The sequence below is a fragment of the Bos indicus x Bos taurus genome, chromosome 11, assembly GCF_003369695.1.
Source record: "Bos indicus x Bos taurus breed Angus x Brahman F1 hybrid chromosome 11, Bos_hybrid_MaternalHap_v2.0, whole genome shotgun sequence".
In the NCBI taxonomy this organism is placed as follows: Eukaryota; Metazoa; Chordata; class Mammalia; order Artiodactyla; family Bovidae; genus Bos; species Bos indicus x Bos taurus.
Genome location: NC_040086.1, coordinates 337,979 through 359,008, shown reverse-complemented (window position 1 = coordinate 359,008; position 21,030 = coordinate 337,979). Strand labels below are relative to the sequence as shown.

At 47.6% G+C, this 21,030-nt stretch overlaps 1 protein-coding gene across 1 annotated transcript in view; it reads left to right on the top strand.

The window, feature by feature from the left end:
• The window catches only part of MERTK (MER proto-oncogene, tyrosine kinase), a 138,265-nt gene extending 117,561 nt beyond the window's left edge, over positions 1-20,704 (top strand). The window contains 5 exon segments of the mRNA XM_027554516.1: positions 1,623-1,741; positions 7,526-7,635; positions 8,803-8,962; positions 9,847-9,983; positions 17,687-20,704. Of these exon segments, the coding sequence (XP_027410317.1) occupies positions 1,623-1,741; positions 7,526-7,635; positions 8,803-8,962; positions 9,847-9,983; positions 17,687-18,200 (1,040 nt within the window). The 3' untranslated portion in view covers positions 18,201-20,704.
• The last annotated feature ends 326 nt before the right edge of the window (positions 20,705-21,030 follow it).

Genomic DNA, 21,030 nt, shown 5'->3' with positions numbered 1-21,030 from the left:
GAAAGCTGGTTATGCTATAATTTGTCTTGATTTCAGGTTGCACGTGAATCAAAGGCTAGTAGGGCAAAGCTGAAAATTAGACAAATTCCGTAGATCATCTTTGAGAAACAATTTTTAAAACTTCTTTTGGCTCCACCAAGTGACATACGGGTCTTAATTCCTCTCAGGGATTTAATCTGCTCCCTGCAGTGTAAGCTAGGAGTACTAACCACTGGATCACCAGGAAAGTCCTGAGAAACCGTTTTTAAATCAATTGAATCAAGTCCCATGAAATTGTCAATATAGAGCCCAAGAAATGTGGCTTCCCTGGTGGCTCAGACAGCAAGGAATTCCCACCTGCAGTGAGAGAGACCTGGATTCAATCCTGGGTTGGGAAGATCCTCTGGAGGAGGGCATGGCAACCCACTCCAGTATTCTAGCCCGGAGAATCCCATGGACAGAGGAGCCTGGCTGGCTACAGTCCATGGGGTCACAAAGAGTCAGATATGACAGAGCAACTAAGCACAGCAGAACCTAAGAAATCAGTACTTGAAAAGATATTAAAAATTTTTTAACATATTAATTTCTTAGGATCTATGTTGGCAGTTTCATGGGATTTGAGTCAGTGATTTAACAGTGAGAATTTGGTTTTGTGACATCATTTACTAATACTCAATGGAGAGCTGGTCTCAAGTGGTTGGTGTGTGATGCTCTTCCAAAAGGGGAGAGCAACCTAAAAATAGTTGAATGTTCTGCTGACTTCTTTTTTTGCTGTCCTTTGACTTGATAAATGCTATATTCTTGGAATTTTCAATGTTTATTGTGATGGACACTGCCAGAGAGATGGGAAAACTAATGTTTGGAGACAGTGTTGTGTCAAAGAAACTACTGTGGCTCATTTGTAGCTACTGACTTCAGCAGAGTCTGAGGACAGTGGTGCTTAGTCGTTGACTACCATCTGCAAGAGCTTTGCTTTGCGAGCCTGATCTCAGACACTCTGATTGTAGCATCTGTGACAAATGATGTGGAGCTTTTCCTCTGTATAACTGTTAACATTTAGAGACACGGATTTCACCTCTGGGCCCTCAGAATTAATTCTTCCAATAGTTTTAAGTATTTGGTTGCAGGGGACTTAATATGATTAATTATTTAACCATCATCTGAAACTAGTTTGCTCTCGAATTCTACTGTGGTCACCTCCCCCTCAGTTTGACTCAGTATAACAAAAACTCCATGAGCTACTTGTTTTTTGTTGTTTAGTCACGAAGTCGTGTCTGACTCTTTCGCGACCCCATGGACTGTAGCTCACCGTGTTCCTCTGTCCGTGGGATTCCTCAGGCAAGAATACCGGAGTGGGTTGCCATATCCTTCTCCATGGCTGTACTTGGTATTGATTACTTTTTTGAGAACTTTCATGCAAAGATTGGCACTAGTCTGAAAGAAAAAAAAATACCAAGAAGTGGACCCCAGTGTGTGTTCCGTATTCTAAAACACAGAGTGTGTGAGTTGTGAGTGTTTTGTTTCATTTTTTTAACTGTGAATTTGAGAGTGCCTGGTTTCAATTACCCAGCGCTCCTGCAGCGCATTTTCTGGTCACTGCTAACAAGGGCTCTTTGTAACTTACTCTCTGGTTTTAATTCCAGGCGTATGTATAGAAATGAGCCCTCAGGGCATCCCCAGGCCCATGGTGATTTTACCCTTCATGAAATACGGGGATCTGCACACCTACCTCCTCTATTCCCGACTGGAGACTGGACCAAAGGTAATTCATCACCCCGTTGCCTGAACAGTGCTCAGGGCTCCCACGACAAGGCCAGGACGACCTCAGCGTCTAACCTACAAAGGGAAGCAGGGGACGCTGGCCTTTGTCCAGTGCTCACTGGCCCTGGGGGTTGATGTAAGGTGTCCATCGTCACAGCAGACCTGCCCACAGGTTTCATTATTCTCATCTTATGTGGGGGAGAAACCAGCTGGGGGTGGAGCTGAGTGGGCCCCTCCTGCTATCAGAGCAGCTCTTTCCTTCAAAGTCTCCTTTTTTGGATTGTTTACTATGAAATCACCAGATGTCGGAGCTGTCTCAGTTCCCAGTTGCACGGAGTTTTTTTCAGAGAGTCGGAGGGGAAATTGGTTGCATCCATCTTTCTATTTGTCCCGAGCCCCTCTGTCTTCAGAATCAGAAAGCATGTTAGGAATTGGTGGGCCCGCCTGCCTACCTTCCATGGTGCCCCTGAGAGAGGGCCGCCCCTGAGACCCCACAGGGCAAGCCTTGCCCTGAGCCCCACAGCACAGAGAAACCAACCAGAAATGGGCCCTTAGACTGCAGCACCTCACCCCCCAGCCCCAGGTGGTGGACAGGGTCCTGACGAGAGAGCAGTAGCAATGTAGTGCCTGGCAGCGCCGCAGGGGAAGGTCCTCATCCCATGAGACAGGTGAGCCTGGAGGAACGGCCACTTATCGAAAGCTTATGGAGACAGCTGGAAAAACCACAAAGCTGGGCTTCTCTGGTGGTCTAGTGGTTGAGAATCCACCTGGCAGTGCAGAGGACACGTGTCCCATCCCTGGTCCAGGAAGATCCCATACGCCACGGAGCAACTAAGTCAGTGCTCCACATCTACTGAGCCTGTACCGTGTAGCCTGGGAGCCCCAACTACTGAAGCCCATGCACCGAGAGCCCGGGTCCCAACAAGAGAAGCCACTACAAGGAGAAGCCCCCGCATCAGAACGAAGAGTAGTCCCCGCTCACTGGAACTAGAGAAAAGCCTGTGCAGCGAAGTCAAAACTAAAGCAAATAGGGACTCCCTGGTGGTCCAGTGGTTAAGACTCTGCACTCTCAGGGCAGGCGGCCTGCGTTCCATCCCTGCTCAGGGAACTAGAGCCCACCTGTTTCAACTAAAGATGCCATGTGCCGCTACAAAACATCGAAGACTCCGACTGCTGCAACTAAGACACGGCGCAGCCAAATAAATAAATAAAATACGAGTATTTTTAAAAACAAAGTAAATCGTTAAAAAAAAACAACCTAAAACCTGAGACCAGTTTATGGAGAACATTGTCTGGAGCCTTCTCTCCTGTACCTTGCTGCCCCTGTTGGTATTGTATGCAAGTGTTATGGAAACACCAGGAGGTTTTTTTATTTTCTTTTTCTTGGTTTTGTTCTGTTCTTTCAAGGGATGATGGAAAGAACCTAAAAGAGAAAGAGTTCCTGCCTTCCTCTGGCTCCCGTGCTGGTCCCATGCTCATGCCTATTTTGGTTTTCACAATTTATGTATTTATTTTTGGTTGCACTGGGTCTTGTTGCCGTGCTTGGGCTTTCTCCAGTTTCGGTGGGTCGGGGCCCCTCCTCCTCGTGGTCCAGGAGCTTACTGTAGTGGTTTCTCCTGCTGTAGAGCACAGGCTCCAGGGGGTGGCAGCTTTGGTGGTTGTAGCATGTGGGCTCAGTCGTGTGTCTCGTGGGCCCTGGAACTCGCAGGCCTCAGTACTCGTGGTACACAGGCTTTAGCTGTGTCTCGTGGGCCCTGGAGTACACGGGCCTCAGTACTCGTGGCACACGGGCTTTAGCTGTGTCCCGTGGGCCCTGGAACTCGCGGGCCTCAGTACTCGTGGCACATGGGCTTTAGCTGTGTCCTGTGGGCCCTGGAGTACACTGGCCTCAGTACTCGTGGCACATGGGCTTTAGCTGTGTCCCGTGGGCCCTGGAGTACACGGGCCTCAGTACTCGTGGCACATGGGCTTTAGCTGTGTCCCGTGGGCCCTGGAGTACACGGGCCTCAGTACTCGTGGCACATGGGCTTTAGCTGTGTCCCGTGGGCCCTGGAGTACACGGGCCTCAGTACTCGTGGCACACGGGCTTTAGCTGTGTCCCGTGGGCCCTGGAGTACACGGGCCTCAGTACTCGTGGCACACGGGCTTTAGCTGTGTCCTGTGGGCCCTGGAGTACACTGGCCTCAGTACTCGTGGCACACGGGCTTTAGCTGTGTCCTGTGGGCCCTGGAGTACACGGGCCTCAGTACTCGTGGCACATGGGCTTTAGCTGTGTCCCGTGGGCCCTGGAGTACACTGACCTCAGTACTTGTGGCACATGGGCTTTAGCTGTGTCTCATGGGCCCGGGAATACCCGGGCTTCAGTACTTGTCACACACAGGCTTTAGTTGCTCAGTGGCTTTAGTCGCTCCCTTGAATCTTCCAAGATCAGGGATCAAACCCTTGTCAGCTCTATTGGCATGCAGATTCTCATCCATTGTACCACCAGGGAAGTCCCATCAGTTTTTTTATTTTAATGGATCATACTTTTGCTGTTATGTTTAAGGACTCTTTGCCTAACCCTAGGTATAATAGATTTTCTTCTATGTTTTCTTCTAAAAATTTGTTTACATGTTATGTTTAAGTCTGTGAGCCATTTTTCATTAATGGGGTGAAATTTAGTCTGTTCTATTTTGTTTATAGATGACCAGCATCATTTGTGAAAAGATTATCCTTCATCCATTTATTGCTTTTGCACCTTTGTCAAAAGTCAACTGTGTGTACACGTGTGGGTCTGTTTCTGAGTTCTCTGCTCTGTTCCATCAAGCTGTGGGCCATCCTTTGCCCTTACCACATCTTCAATATTACTGTAGCTTTGTTGTCGTAAAATCGGGTAATGTGATTCCTCCAAATTTATCCTACTTTTTCAGAATTGTTTTCACTATTCTAGTTTGGTAAATTCTAGAATCAGTTTGTCTATGTCTGCCAAAAATACTGCTGTCATCTTATGGTTTTTTGAACAAAATAAATAAAGAAACAAAAAATAAAAAAGTTTTAAAAAATTAACAAGTAAGGAAACAAGTACACAGCATTTTACTTGCTAATGAATCATTTCTATTTGCAAAAATACAAGTATATTTCCAATGATGAAAACCCCCAGGTTTTTATAAACATTTTAAAGGGGTATATTTTTATATTTTGCTACCTTATAGCCACAGGTAAAACTGGAAGGCACAAAATGCTTCATAGGCAAACTAGAAAATCAAGCTTTTATTCAACTCTCTGCTGCCTTATCAGTCAGGTCCTTGGGAATGGACACCTCTGTTCCTTCTAGGGTCTCAGTCACGTGAGTGTGCCTTGCAGCAGGGCCAGGTGCCACACTGTTCTTTGCGTGAGTAGCACTCCTGGTCTTCTGATCCATGGACACTGGACACTTCTCTATTAATTTAGAATTAATTTAATTCTTTTGCTTTATAGTTGTCAGAGTATAAGTTTTGCACTTCTTTTGCTGAATTTATTCCTAAGTATTTTGTTGTTAATTCTTTTGTAGATGTTTTCTTAATTTCATTTTTGGACACTTCATTGTTTAGGGCATAGAAATGCAATTGAGTTTTGTATGTCAACCTAGTATCCTGCGACCTTATTGAACTCATTTACTAGTTTTGCCTCACAGTAATCTTTTACGTGACCTTTGGTCACAGTCTCGCAGGAATAATGTAGTTGTGCTTGGGAAAAAAATGACACAAAGCGATAGCACCTGATATTCATTATCCTTTCACAAATGTCAGCAGATTTGATATTTCTTAGCACCCAAATCCTTTCCTAGAAATTAGAATATAGAAAACCAAATGCCCCAAATATACAGAATAGAGACTTAAGGATTCATGCCTGATTTGCTTGCATTTTCTTTAAGGGTAAAGGATAATTAAAGCATTTTGTTATACAGTCTATGATTGACGTGTGTCTTAGTTGGGAAATATAAATCATTAAAAATTCAGTGTCTTGGGATTTTCCTGGTGGTCCTGTGGCTAAGACTTCACGCTCCCAGTGCAGGGGGCCTAGGTTCGATCCCTAGTCAGGGAACTAGATCCTACATGCCACAACTGAAGATCCAAGTGCCGCAACTAAGACCTGGCACAGCCAAAATGAATACGTTTTTTAAACACTTCAGTGTCTTCATCAGTACCACTTTAGAAGACTCAAGTGCCATAGAGAGTAAGCCATGACAGTCCAACCCCTCGGGGGAGAATGTATCAAGGATGGACTCATTTATGAGTTCTAGGAACTCGTAAACCCTTCTCTTTAGGGTTCCGATTGCACTAAAACCTTGCATTACTACACAGAAGTCTTCCTGAATCATCACCCTCATAATCAATCCCAACACAGTAGATTTTCTAACACACAGTCTGGTTTGATTTTTACAACCTAGGGGAAAAAAATACACACTAGACTGTTCAAACCTAAAGAAAGGCCCCCTAGAGAAACAAAAATGAAAATTCCTAAATCCTGACTTGTGGTTCTTTGGTCCCATGATAAGGAGTAAAGACTATCCTACTTTCTGTCTAGAAGAAGAAAAGTATCTTTCAAAACATTTTAAAGTGAAACATAGCAGATGTGGGTGCATAATTGGAAACAGCTACTTTTTGGGGGACTTTTTGCCATCCAAACCCTAGACCTTCCCCCCACACCCTCCCCTACTGAAACCAGACCTCCCCTCCTTTCCGCTGTTGGTCCCACTGCCGCTCAGGACACAAGGATCCCATTTGACCTTATGACTTGTGAAAACACTATTACTCACTGTCAATACTTCTAAAGAAACAATAAAATATGATATTTGCAAGAAGTTTTAGGTTAGTTGGTTTTGTTTGCGTGTTTTCATCCCTTTTAAAAACCTCACTTGTGAGGTTGCATGCACGCTCAGTCTCTTAAGTCGTGTCTGACTTTTTGTGACCCCATTGGCTGCAGCCCGCCAGGCTTCTCTGTCCATGGGATTCTCCAGGCAAGAATACTGGAGTGGGTTGCTGTGCCCTCCTCCAAGGGATCTTCCTGACCCAGGGATCAAACCCTCGTATCCTGCATCTCCTGCATTAGCAGGCAAATTCTGTACCACTGAGCCACCAACGTTAGTGATATGGAAATTTCCTTGTTTCATGGCCACACTTGTAAGAAATAAAGCCATCATTTTCCCCCTCAAAGGGAATAACTTGGTTTCCTTTTAAAAGAAAAATCTCTCAGGAATTCCAGCAGTTAGGACTTGGCACTTTCACTGCCATGGCCTGTGTTCGTCTCTGTTAGTCACTCAGTCATGTCTGACTCTTTCTGACTCCATGGACTGTAGCCCACAAGGCTCCTCTGTCCAGTAATCTCCCAGGCAAGAATACTGGAGTGAGTAGCCATTCCCTTCTCCAGGGGATCGTCCCAACCCAGGAACTGAACCTGGGTCTCCTACATTGCAGGTGGATTCTTTACCATCTGAGCTACCAGGGAAGCCTGTGGGTTCAATCCCTGTTGGGGAATTCAGGTCCTATAAGCTGCACAGGGCTTCCCAGGTGACTCAGGTGGTAAAGAAGCTGCATGCAACGCAGAAGACCTGGGTTCAATTCCTGGGTCAGGAAGATCCTCTGGAGAAGGAAATGGAAACCCACTCCAGTATTCTTGCCTGGAAAATCCCATGAATGGAGAAGCTAGGTAGGCTATAGTCCATGGGGTCTCAAAGAGTCAGACACAACTAAGTAACTAGCTTCAAGCTGCACAGCACAACCAAATAATAATAATAGTCTCTCTCCTCATGTCTTCCACCCCCTAGCATATCCCCCTGCAGACACTGTTGAAGTTCATGGTGGACATTGCCCAGGGAATGGAGTATCTCAGCAACAGGAACTTTCTTCACCGAGATTTAGCTGCTCGAAACTGCATGTAAGAGTCCTGGCTCATCCTGGAGGTGGTTGGGACCTCATGGTGGTAGATATTTGTAGGACTGGTGGGTGGCATGTTGCTGTTAAAATATAGAGGAGGGCTAGATTTGGGAGAGGGACGGCGTGGCTGGCTCTGGAGACAGAATTTCTACCACCCTGAGATACGACTGAGTTTTCTGCTTGGGGGTTTTCCCTATCTCTGCCTCCAAGAGTCTGGTTGATTTCCAAAACTTTCCCCTGTGACTTTTTTTTTTAATTTTTATTGGAGTCTGGTTGAGTTACAATGTTGTTTTAGTTTCAGGTATACAGCAAAGTGAATCAGTTGTACATGTACTTATATACACACTCTTTTTACATTATTTTCCCATATAGATCATTTCAGAGTATTGAGTAGAGTTCCCTATGCTATGCAGTAGGTCCTTATTAGTTATCTGTTTTATATATAGTAGTGTGTATCGTGTGTATATATGACTACTTTTTTATTTTCACACTCTCATGCAGCTCAGAGTCCTAGCTGTGACTTTGGGACCCTCCCCGACTGTCATCAGGTTTTTTGGATCCAGAATTGCATATAAGTCAACTCACCATGCCTGAGAAATCCCTTGGACAGAGGAGCGTAGCAGGCTACAGTCCATGGAGTCACAGAAAGTCAGGCACCACTTGGTGACTGAACAGTAATCATGAAGACAGTCATGAAAAGTATCACAGTTCTGTCCCTGAGTTTTCACGGTGCTATCCTGTGAAGCAGTTTTGTCCTGGCTACACCAAAACTTTCCTTCTGCAGCGAAGAGATAAGGGCTTATACAAGAACTTTGAACATCAGCTTCCCCCTCTCTTCAATCGGCTTCAGTAGCCATTGATGTTCAGTCGCTCAGTCATGTCTGACTCTTTGTGACCCCATGGACTGTAGCCCACCAGGCTTCTCTGTCTATGAGATTTCCCAGGCAAGAGTACTGGAGGGGGTTGCCATTTCCTCCTCCAAGGAGTCTTCCTGATTGAACCTGTGTCTCCTGCATTGCAGGCAGATACTTTACTGCTGATCCACTGGGGAAGCCCACTTTTTGTACTTATCCTGAATGTTTTCAGCTGCATCGGGCACAGACCTGAGATTTAAGGCTTTGCCTCTGATGTTGCTGAGGATGTGAACTCACTCTGTCTCTCTCTGTAGGTTGCGAGATGACATGACTGTCTGCGTGGCGGACTTTGGCCTCTCTAAGAAGATCTACAGTGGTGATTACTACCGCCAGGGCCGCATTGCGAAGATGCCTGTGAAATGGATCGCCATAGAGAGTCTCGCAGACCGAGTCTACACCAGTAAAAGTGATGTGGTATGTTCAGAGCTTTGATGTGGGGCCTCGCATTCCCAAGATGAAGGCAAGTTGAAAGAAATGACCTCAGCTGGTGCCACAGGACAACTTATTCTTTGAGGAACTGAGGATTGGGGCAGGTTCACCCTTCTCTTTTATTTATTGCTTGATGCTTTAATTCTAGGTGGGACACTAGATTCTGGTGAAGTAGCCTGACATGCAAAGGCCCTTCATTTATCCCCACTTTCCTCTGCTATAATATAGTGACTTATCACCCGCAACTAAGATATTTAAGATTCACATTAAATTAAATGAATTCATCCAGTGGCTGTTTGAACCAAGATGCTGTATAAAAGGTGCTGTGTAACGACAGATACCCTTAACCAGAGATTTGGGAAAGGAAAACAGGGCTTCCCAGGTGGCTCAGTAGTAAAGAACCCGCCTTCCAATGCAGGAAATGTGGGTTTGATCCTGGGGCTGGGAAGATCCCCTGGAGCAGGAAATGGCAACCCACTCCAGTATCCTTGCCTGGAGAATTCCATGGGCAGAGGAGCCTTGTGGGCTACAGTCCATGGGGTCACAAAGAGTTGGACAGGACTGAGCCCACACACAGGAGAAGAAAACACTTGCCAGCAACAGTAGAAACAGAACACTAAACAGAGCAGTGAAGTGACAGAAGGCTAGCCTGCCTTTGTCTCGTTTCCCAAACAACTCTAGTAGAAATGGGGAGCTGTGGGGTTCCAACCCCGTGTCACTGCCACGTTGGGAGAGTGGCGTGTCCCTAACATCATCGTCAGCTCTGTGCGCCGTCGCCAGGGCTCTGAGGAGATGACCTTTGCCAATGAAGAAGTCCATTCAGCCTTTCTGGAAAGACTTGAGCCCTCACGTTGTTGCTTTGTCCTCAGTGGGCATTTGGTGTGACCATGTGGGAGATAGCCACACGAGGAATGACCCCCTACCCCGGAGTCCAGAACCATGAGATGTATGACTATCTTCTCCACGGCCAACGGCTGAAGCAGCCCGAGGATTGCCTGGATGAACTGTGAGTCAGTTGCTCTCCATCTTGGGGCAGCCAGCAAAGTTTACCTGGGGACGCACGGCCACTGGGGTGGGGCCGCTTACAGGTGGGCGCGGGCAGAGGGCGACACGCACAGACACTGGGACCAGAAGCCTCTTGTGGGCGTAGGCGGTGTGTGCTCATCTCCAGTGAGCCCACACGTGCCCGCAAGGCCTATAATCACTTCTAGGAAACGCAGTTGGCCTTCTGTGTGGGTGGAAGCAGAACCTGCAGGTAAAGAGAGCCAGGGGTAAGGGACTTGAGCATCTGCAGGTTTTGGTGTCCACTGGGCTTCAGAAAACAATCCTCCATGTATATGATGGAGGACTGTAAATCCTACAGAGACACAGGTTGACTTCACAATGCATGGGGTACTTGGATGATTCACTGCTCTCTCTCTTTTCAAGAAAGGTTGGCTTTATTTATGAGTGGGGACAACTCTTCGTCGCAGCTCTCGGGCTACTCACTGCGGTGGCTTCTCCACTTGTGGAGTACGGGCTGGAGAGCTCAGGCTCAGTGGTTGTGGTGCGCGGGATCGTTCTTGCAGTGTGTGGCTTCTTGTCGTGGCCCATGAGCTTAGCTACCCCACAGCATGTGGGATCTTAGTTCTCCAACCAGGGTCCAACCCGTGTTCCTGCATTGGCAGGTGGATTCTTAACCACTGGACCACCAGGGAATCCCCTTTGCAGATTTTATAAAAATAATTTCCTGTGGCTCCAAGGAGAGGGGCATTCTCACCGTGTTTAACAAGAACTTTTCGGGACCGGGGACCTGCATGGGCTCCATCGTGGAATGCCTTGCTGGGCTGCTAGGGCAGGTGGGCCTGTGAAGGACCCGCCCCACACACAGACACACTCACACTCGCACGCTGGCTCTGCTTTCTCACACCCATGAGAAGGCCCCTGTCAGTTTGCTCGTGGGCCTCTGACATCCCATCTCAGCCAAACAAAAGGAAGCTTTTTTGATCAGAGCCTTACTCTGCTTGGAGGTGGTGGTGGTGATTATGGTTGTAAATCCATAAAATTTAGAACAGAAACAGAAAGCCCAAGCCCTTTAAAAGAAAATCATGAAATCCTAATTTAATTAGATCTGGGGTTTCATGGTCATTTCTGCAATGGCCACATGAATGAAATATTTGCTTCTGCAAATGAGGAAGCCCTTTCCATGAAGCAATATTGAATAGGGCATTTTGTGGCTGCTTCTTTCTTGGCCTCTCTTGTGCTCCAGGAGAAGCTGACTATGAGGTCTTAGCTAGGTCTATACTGTGTCACACTGTGGTTTCAGATGATTCATGTAGAGCCAAGGCGAGGGAAGGCTGAGTCGGTTTTCTGAGAGATTTTGTAGGTGAAAGAGCCTCAGTCTCAACAATGCCGGGTGGCTGGGAAGCCGGATGAAGCAGCAACTCTGTGGTCTATGTGCCCAGAATGGCCCCTCACGCCACTGCGGGCTTGCAGAGGCGCTGGCGAACCACGCCTGCTTCCCAGGTCCCTTCTAGGGTCTGGATGCTGGGAACAACAGCATCCCTCAGAGAGGCCTCTGTGTTTCCAAATCTGGGGCCTTCTCTCTTAAACATGAGGCAGGCCCTACTGATACTTCCCTGGTGGTGCACTGGTTGTGACTTTGGGTTTCTGCTGCAGAGGCACAGGTTTGACCCCTGGTCAGGGAAGTTCCTCATGCCATGTGCTGAGGCCAAAAAGAAAAAAAAATATTAATAAAAATGAGGCAGATCCTTCTGAACGTCTCTGTTTGCTGTCTAAACTTAGTGGAGATAAGTTGACACCTATGTTTGGTTGCCCCTCGGTCATTTTATAGCTTCCCTGGTGGCTCAGTGGTAAAGAACCTGCCTGCAATGCAGGAGACCCAGGTTCCATCCCTGGATTGGGAAGATCCCCTGGAGAAGGAAATGGCAACCCACTGCAGTTATTCTTGCCAGGAAATCCCACAGACAGAGGAGCCTAGTGGGCTATCGTCCAAGGGATCACAAAGACTTGGGTATGACTGAGCACACAGAACACATGCACAGTCATTTTTCGGTCAACTCTGAGAAACACAGAGATGGACATAATGGCGTGCACTTGGAGCCCTGCTCCCTGGGGCTGTCTCTTCTCATGGCATCACCCCTGCCTCCGAATGACCAGGCTACAGGCCCTGCTCCCCATCACCTCCAGGGGACGTTCCTAAACTGAACTCATGGCCTCCCAGCTGCAGCTGCTGTGATTAGCACTCACTGTCCCCCGCTCCAGGTGTCACACGAAGCCACCGTGTTCTTCCTTTTCCCACTGTGTCCCATCAGCCGGCAGGTGTGTTTCAGGGTACTCCGGCCATCTCTCCCCCCAGTACAGGCCCACCTCCCGGCTATCGTGGGTTCAGCTCCAGAGTACTGCAGTAGAGTGAGTCACAGGAATTTTTGGTTTCCCAGTGCATATAAAAGTTACACTGTAGTCTAAGTGTGCAATCGCATTATGTCTAACAAAATGACGTACATATCTTAATTTTTAAAACATTTTATTGCTAAAAAATGCTAACCATCATCAGAGCCTTCCTCAAGTCATAATCTTTTTGCTGGTGGAGGATCTGGCCTTGATGTTGGTGGCTGTTGGCTGATCGGGGTGGTGGTTGAGGAAGGTTGGGGTGGCCATGGTGAATTCTTAAAATAAGATGATGAAGTTTGCCACATCGATCGACTCTTCCTTTCATGAACGATTTCTCTGTAACAGGCGATGCTCTTTGATACCATTTCTCCCACGGGAGAACCTCCTTCATACGTGGAGTCAGTCCTCTCAAATCCTGCTGCCGCTTTATCAACTTTGTTGGTGGTGGTGGTGGTATTGCTGTTGTTGTTCCGACTCTTTGCAGCCTCGTGGACTGCAGCACACCATGCTCCCCCGTCCTTCACCATCTCCCAGAGCTTGCTCAAACTCACGTCCATTGAGTTGGTGATGCCATCCAGCCATCTCATCCTCTGTTGTCCCCTTCTCCTCTTGCCTTCAATCTTTCCCAGCACCAGAGTCTTTTCTAAATGAGTTGGCTCTTTGCATCAGGTGGCCAAAGTATTGGAGCTTCAGCTTTAGCACCAGTCCTTCCAATGAATATTCAGGGGATTTCCTTTACGATTGACTCACTTTATCAACTAGGTTTATGTGGTACTCTAAATCCTTTGTTGTCACGTCAACAGTCTTCACAGCATCTGTACCAGGAGTAGGTTTCATCTCAGGAAACCACTTTCTTTCCTCATCCGTGAGAAGCATCTCCTCATCCATGAAAATTTCATCATAAAATTGCAGCCATTCAGGGAATTCCCTGGCAGTCCAGTAGTGAGGACTTCTTGCTTTCACTGCTGAGGGCCCAAGTTTATTCCCCGGTTGGGGAACTAAGATCCCACAAGCACGCTGTGCAGCAACCCCCTACCCCTCAAAAAAAGCCAGGTTAAAACTGCAGCAGTTCAGTCACAGTTTTAGACTTCACTTCTTATTCTAGCTCCCCGGCTATTCCAACCATATCTTCAGTTGTTTCTCTTGCTACTGTTGTTCAGTCGCTAAGTTGTTTCCAACTCTTTGCAACCCCATGGACAGGCTTCTCTGTCCTTCACCATCTCCCGGAGTTTGCTCAAACTCATGTCCATTGAGTCAGTGATGCTATCTAATCATCTCATCCTGTGCCACCCTGTTTTCACCCTGCCCTCAATCTTTCCCAGCATCAGGGTCTTTTCCAGTTAGTTGGCTCTTCGAATCAGGTAGTCAAAGTATTGGAGCAGTTACTTCCTCAACTGAAGCCTTGACCCTCAAAGTCATCCATGATGGTTGGAACCAACTTCTTTCGAACTCCTACATATGATGATATTTTGACCTCTGGCCATGAATTACAAATGTTCTAATGGCATCTATCCATAGAATACTGAATCTTTTTAAGAATGTTTTCAATTTACTTTGCTCAGATTCATCAAAGAAATCTCTATCCACAGCAGCTATAGCTTTACAGAATATATTTCTTGAGTAATAAGACTTGAAAATCTAAATTACTCCTTGATCCATGGGCTACAGTATGATATTGTGTTAGCCGGCAGAAAATAGCCTACATCTCATACGTCTCCATCAGAGCTCTTGGGTGATCAGATACATTGTCAATGAGCAGGATTATTTTTAAAGGACTCTATTTCTCTGAGCAATTGATCTCAACAGTGGGCTGAAAATATTCAGTAAACCATGCTATAAACAGATTTGTGATCCAGGCTTTGTTGTTCCATTTATAGCGCACAGGCAGAGTAGATTTAGGGTAATTCTCCAGGGCCCCAGGACTTTTGAAATGGTAAAAAAAAAAAAAAGACACTGGTTTCCACTAATTGCATTAGTTCCAAACAAGAGAGTCAGTCTGTCCCTTGAAGCTTTGAAGCCAGGCCTTGATTTCTGCCCTCTGGCTATGAAAGTCCTGGATGGCATCTTCTTCCAATCAGGACTGTTTTGTCAACTCTGACAATCCGTTGTTTGGGGCTGTCACCTTCGCTCATTATCCGAGCTACATCTTCTGTGTAATTTGCTGTAGCTTCTACATAACCCTGCTGCTTCACTCTGGACTTGTATATTATACAGACGGCTTCTTTCCTAAAACCTCAGGTTAGTTTCAAACTTTTCTTCTGCACCTTCCTCACCTCTCAGGCTTCGTAGAATTGAGGAGAGTCAAGGCCTTGCTCTGAATTTGTTTTTGGCTTAAGGGAATGCTGTGGCTGGTTTGATTTTCTGTCCAGACCACTGAAATTCTTCCATATCAGCAATGAGGCTGTTTTGCTTTCTCATCATTCGCGTGTTCCCTGGAGCAGCACTTTCAGTTTCCTTCAAGAATTTTTCCTTTGCTTTCACAACGTGGCTAACTGTTTGGCCCAAGAGGCTTCTGGCCTGTCTTGGCTTTCATTCTTGACATGCCTTCCTCATTCAGTTTAATCATGTCTAGTTTTTGATTTAGAGCGAGAGACATGTGACCCTTCCTTGCGCTTGAACACTTAGGGGCCATTGCATGGTATTAATGGCTTAATTTCAATATTGTTACGTCTCAGAAATATAACAATCTCTCTCTCAGAAGAGAGAGAGTTCCAAGGAGAGGGAACGGGACTGAGGAATAGCCAGCGGGTAGAGCCGTCAGAGGAGAAGGCAATGGCACCCCACTCCAGATTTTCCAGCCTGGAGAATCCCATGGACGGAGGAGCCTGGTAGGCTGCAGTCTATGGGGTAGCGACAAGTCAGACACAACTGAGCGACTTCACTTTCACTTTTCACTTTCATGCATTTGAGAAGGAAATGGCAACCCACTCCAGTGTTCTTGCCTGGAGAATCCCAGGGATGGGGGACCCTGGTGGCTACCATCTATGGGGTCACACAGAGTCGGACACGACTGAAGCGACTTAGCAGCAGCAGCAGCAGAGCCATCAAAACACACACAACATCCACTGATTAAATCTGCCGTCTTCCGTGGGCACAGTTTGCGGCATCTCAAAAATATTATAATAGTGACATCAAAGAACACTGAATCACAGGTCACCCTAACAAACATTAATAATGAAAAAGTTTGAAATATTGTGAGAATTATCGAACTGTGATGGCGCCAACAGACTTGCTCGTCACGGGGTTGCCACAAACCTTCAATTTGTAAAAAACAGGGACTTCCCTTGCAGTTCAGTGGCCAAGACTCCGGGCTCCCAATGCAAAGGGTCTGGGTTTGATCCCTGGTCAGGGAACTAGATCCTGTATGCCACATCTAAAGATCCCACGTGCTGCCACGAAGATTGAAAATCTTTGTGCCACAGCTAAGACCTAGTGCAACCAAATAAACCAATAAAAAATTTTAATTTGTAAAAAACACAGTATCTTGAAGTGTGATAAAATGAAATGCTAGAAGGAGCATGGGTTTATGCCTGTGGGGGGTGGAGGGGAAATGCAATAAAACAGAATCCGCTTGTGCTATCAAACCACAGAAGCCCAGGGCTGGGCAGGGTCTAGAGTGGTCACACTTGTGGGAACGTAGGCACAGTGACATCACAGAGCATGTAAATGAATGAGCAGTTCAGGTCCCTCTTTCCTGCAAGAGTGCACGGGCTGTCCTTTCTCCTGTCTTCCTCTTTTCATCACCCCCAGGATCCTAGCATATCCCTTGGGTGGCATCCAAACCTGCTTTTCTTAAAATTATCATCTGATCGTGAAAGTGCTGCTAAACACAATCTTTCCATGGTCCCCCATTTGCCCAGAGAGTGGAAGCCAGACGCATGAGGGTCTGACCCATGACAGGCGGGGCAGCTCAGCGGTTAAGAACATGGGCTGGGGCACCAGACACTCCTCAGTGTGGGTCAGTTTCCCCCTCAAACTAGGAAGGGCCTAGCATCACCCTCTCCGGAGACTTGTCTATAAAATGCGTTTAACAGTACTTGTGTGGGGACATGTGTTGCTGCCAAGCTAACATGTCTGAAAGTACCTTAAATGACAGCTGTTAGAGAGTAAATACTACAGTCAGTCATCATTCGTTTTACTGGAGAAGGTAGAGGTCACGGACAAGAGCAGGGGTCCCTGTGTCTGTGAATGGCCGTGCACGTCTGCTTCATGGAGCAGCAGCAGATGGCCAAGATGTAGCAGCCACACACATGCCCGAAGCTGCAGCCACCCCAAATCAGGGGCTGTCTGAGCCCAGGCTCACCTGTTGCTGTCACAGCACTGCCCTCATGGTTCACACACCTGTCCACCCCAACCCACCTCTCGACTTCATTCCTTGAGGCTCGCAGGGCCTGGAACGACGGTGAGTGTGGAGCCAGGACACTGACCCCCACTCTCACCTCCATCCCCAAGCCCCTCCATTCCCTCCTGAGTGGGACAACTGGATGGTTGGCACATGGGCTCTGGTGCTGTGCTGGGGAGGTCACGCACTTCCCTCCTGAGTGGGACAACTGGACGGTTGGCACATGGGCTCCGGTGCTGTGCTGGGGAGGTCACGCACTTCCCTCCTGAGTGGGACAACTGGACGGTTGGCACATGGGCTCCGGTGCTGTGCTGGGGAGGTCACGCACTTCCCTCCTGAGTGGGACAACTGGACGGTTGGCACATGGGCTCGGGTGCTGTGCTGGGGAGGTCACGCACTTCCCTCCTGAGTGGGACAACTGGACGGTTGGCACATGGGCTCCGGTGCTGTGCTGGGGAGGTCACGCACTTCCCTCCTGAGTGGGACAACTGGACGGTTGGCACATGGGCTCCGGTGCTGTGCTGGGGAGGTCACGCACTTCCCTCCTGAGTGGGACAACTGGATGGTTGGCACATGGGCTCTGGTGCTGTGCTGGGGAGGTCACGCACTTCCCTCCTGAGTGGGACAACTGGACGGTTGGCACATGGGCTCCGGTGCTGTGCTGGGGAGGTCACGCACTTCCCTCCTGAGTGGGACAACTGGATGGTTGGCACATGGGCTCGGGTGCTGTGCTGGGGAGGTCACGCACTTCCCTCCTGAGTGGGACAACTGGACGGTTGGCACATGGGCTCCGGTGCTGTGCTGGGGAGGTCACGCACTTCCCTCCTGAGTGGGACAACTGGACGGTTGGCACATGGGCTCGGGTGCTGTGCTGGGGAGGTCACGCACTTCCCTCCTGAGTGGGACAACTGGACGGTTGGCACATGGGCTCGGGTGCTGTGCTGGGGAGGTCACGCACTCCTCTTTGCTTCCAGGTATGAAATCATGCAGTCGTGCTGGAGAGCGGAGCCCCTGGACCGCCCCCCCTTTTCAGTGCTGAGGCTGCAGCTAAAAAAGCTCTTAGAGAGTCTGCCTGCGGTTGGGGACAACGCCGAAGTCATTTATGTCAACACGCAGTTTCCAGAGAGTGCGGAGGGCCGGGCCGAGGGCTCGGCACTGACTCAGCTGGACTTGAGCATCCATCCCGACTCCATCATTGCTTCCTGCATGCCCAGCGCCACCATCAGCGTGGTCACCGCGGAAGTTCATGAGCACAGACCTCAGGAGGAACGGTACATCCTGAATGGAGGCAATGAGGGATGGGAAGAGCCAGCTATGGCTTCCCCCGCCACAGGAACAGCGGAAAAGAACCGGGTTTTACCGGAGGACACACTGGTAAGGAATGGGGTCTCTTGGTCCCAGTCCAGCACGTTGCCCTTGGAGACCTCAGGGCCAGATGAACTTTTATTTGCTGATGATGCCTCGGAAGGCTCAGAACTCCTCACGTGAGGAAAGCTGAGACACTACTCCCAAACCCTGGAAATTCTTACTTTGAAGACCCTTGATTTTTTTGTATTTGCCTTCCTTAACAAATAAATGCCCCAGCCAGAAAGCACCACGTGAATGCTGTCAAGTAAGTCATGACTGTTTAAAGTACATAATATATATTTATTTAAAGAGATAGTATCTATCTATCTGTATATGTGGAAAGAGACAAAGATATTCTATTTTAATAAAAGATGACTTATATCATGTCACTTTTCTAGCAGATCGTAACATTTAAGCCCTAACAGCCTCATCTCTACCACAGTTCCTGGATGTTAACACTGGCACAAAGTTGTTTTTCTTTTTTTTTTTTTTTAAGTTTTTTGTCTTTTTCATGACTATTAAACATTTGTACAATGAAATGCCCTATTTGCCGTTGCTCCTAGTCTTAAGAAAAATCTGGCGTTCCCACCTGAATCATGTATTTGATAAGAGTGATTCATGTTTAAAGTTTTATAACTAATGAATTCTCTGATCTGGCTTCCTAATAAAATATGAATGAGGAAGAGTGTGTGGTACTTCCTTGAGACTTGGGAGGATATGGTCACTGGCTGCCTCAGTGCGTTTGCAAAGGGCTTCTCTTGATGCCTGGCCCTTGATGCAGTTGCTCTAACCACTCTTGATATTGTTTCTTAAAGATATGGAAGAGACTTCAGTGGTGGTCCAGTGGTTAAAAATCCACCTTCCAATGCGGAGAATGTGGGTTTAATCCCTGATCAGGGAATTAAGATCCCACATGCCACAGGGCAACTAAGCCTGAGTACTGCAACTCGAGAGGCCTGTGCTTGGCAGCTTCGGAGCCTTCGCGCTCTAGAGCCCACGCGCCACAACTGGAGAAAGCCCGAGCTCCACAACACAGACCCAGTGCAGCCAACAAAAAGATATGGAAAAACCACTCCAGAGAGCCCAGAGATGAAAAACAAAAAATATTAGAGGGTTGAAAATACCATCTGAGTGGAAAGATTTAAAATAAATCCTAAAAGGGACTTCTCTGGTGGTCCAGTGGTTAGGACTCCACACTTCCATTGCAGAGAACACAGGTCCCATCCCCGGTCAGGACACTGTGATCCCGCTTGCCATGCAGCTTGGCTAAAAAAAGAAGATCATAGATGAGTCCAAGAGGTAAAGCAGTTTTCTGTGGGAAGGCATGACTCACGGGAGGGAGATGTGGACAGTGAACAGGAAACAAGCTTAGAGCTCAGGACCCCTCAGTTCACATCCCAGCTCCGCTGGGTCATAACAGTCGTTGCTGGTTGAGCACTTGTTAAGTCTCAAGCACTTTATGAAAACTACAGTAATCTGTACGTCACTAACATGGGTAGCAGTGCCATCATGACGTGTGGGCCGGTAAACCGAAGCTGGAAAGATTGAGGGTCTTCTATGGCCCCTGTCTGGAGAGGGCAGGAGCCAGAATTCAGAACCAAGGAATCTGACTCGGGCTGGCTCAAGCATGTGATCTGGGGAGTCTGTTCCAGAGCTTCTTGACCTTTTAACTTTAACAAACACATGCATGCGTGCATGCTAAGTCACTTCAGTTATGTCTGACTCTTTCCGGCCCTATGGTCTGTAGCCCACCAGGCTCCTCTGTCCATGCGATTCTCCAAGCAAGAATACTGGAGTGGGCTGCCATGTGCTCCCCCAGGGTAACAAACACATGGGTAGCACTTACTATATGGCCAGGCCCAGGAGTCATTTAATCCTCATAGTGACCCTACCAGGCGATGTTTCTTGTTTAGTTGCTCAGTCCTGACTAACTCTTCTGAGAACCCATGGGCTGTAGCCCACCAGCCTCCTCTGTCCATGGAATTTCCCAGGCAAGAATACTGGAGTGGGTTGCTGTTTCCTTCTACAGGGCATCTTCCTGACCGAGGGATTGAACCTGCATCTCCTGCATTGGCAGGAGGTTTCTTTACTACTGAGCCACCAGGGAAGACCAGGTAGGTACTATTATCTCCATTTCACACATGGGCAGATGAGGCAAGAGAAGGTTAACTTTGCTAGTAAAGCAGTCAACCGATGTGATCAGTTTCAGTGTTGATCCTTCCAGCGCCCGTGGCAGCCGGGCAGGCCAAGCACTCTGGGATCCTCAGGCCTGTTTCACTTGTGAATAGTTTCCCGCAAGCCACTGCAGCCTGCAGAAAGCAGCATGTGGCCCTCCTAGCCTGGATCCTCATCCCAGCTGCCAGCCTAGGTGCCCCAGTCTCCAGGGCCAGCTGACTCTATTGTTACTGTGAAATGGTCCAGACCAGAAAGTTCTGGGGGATGGAAAGGAATCTGCACTGCTGTGAGAAACACCAGCACCACATTTTATCAGTGAAAGGAAAAATAAACAAAAGGCTGTTAGAACCTACAAGATAATTTCTAACTGTTGGAAATTTTTGAATGGTTATTTGAAAATCAATAAAAGATTTTGTATCACCTGCTTTGTATCATCTGCTTGTGCAAATAAAGTTTCCTGTTGATGATGACTATTGAGAATGTCTTTTCCATACAATAGGGATTTTAAAAGTAACTGAAACATGCTTTGGGGAAATCATGAACCAACTGGCTAGTTCAAGCAAAAAAACCCAAGTTAAAAAGGTATGTTCATGGCAACTTCCCTGGCGGTCCAGTGGTGAGGACTCTGCACTTCCACTGTAGGGGGCAAGAGTTCAATCCCTGGTTGGGAAACTAAGACCCACAAGAGCCATGTGGCCAAAAAAAAAAAAAAAAAGATATGTTCGAATCTGTTAAATAAAGTAAGCAAATTGAAAACGTACTTGGGGTTTCATACGTATTTAATGTCACATATCTA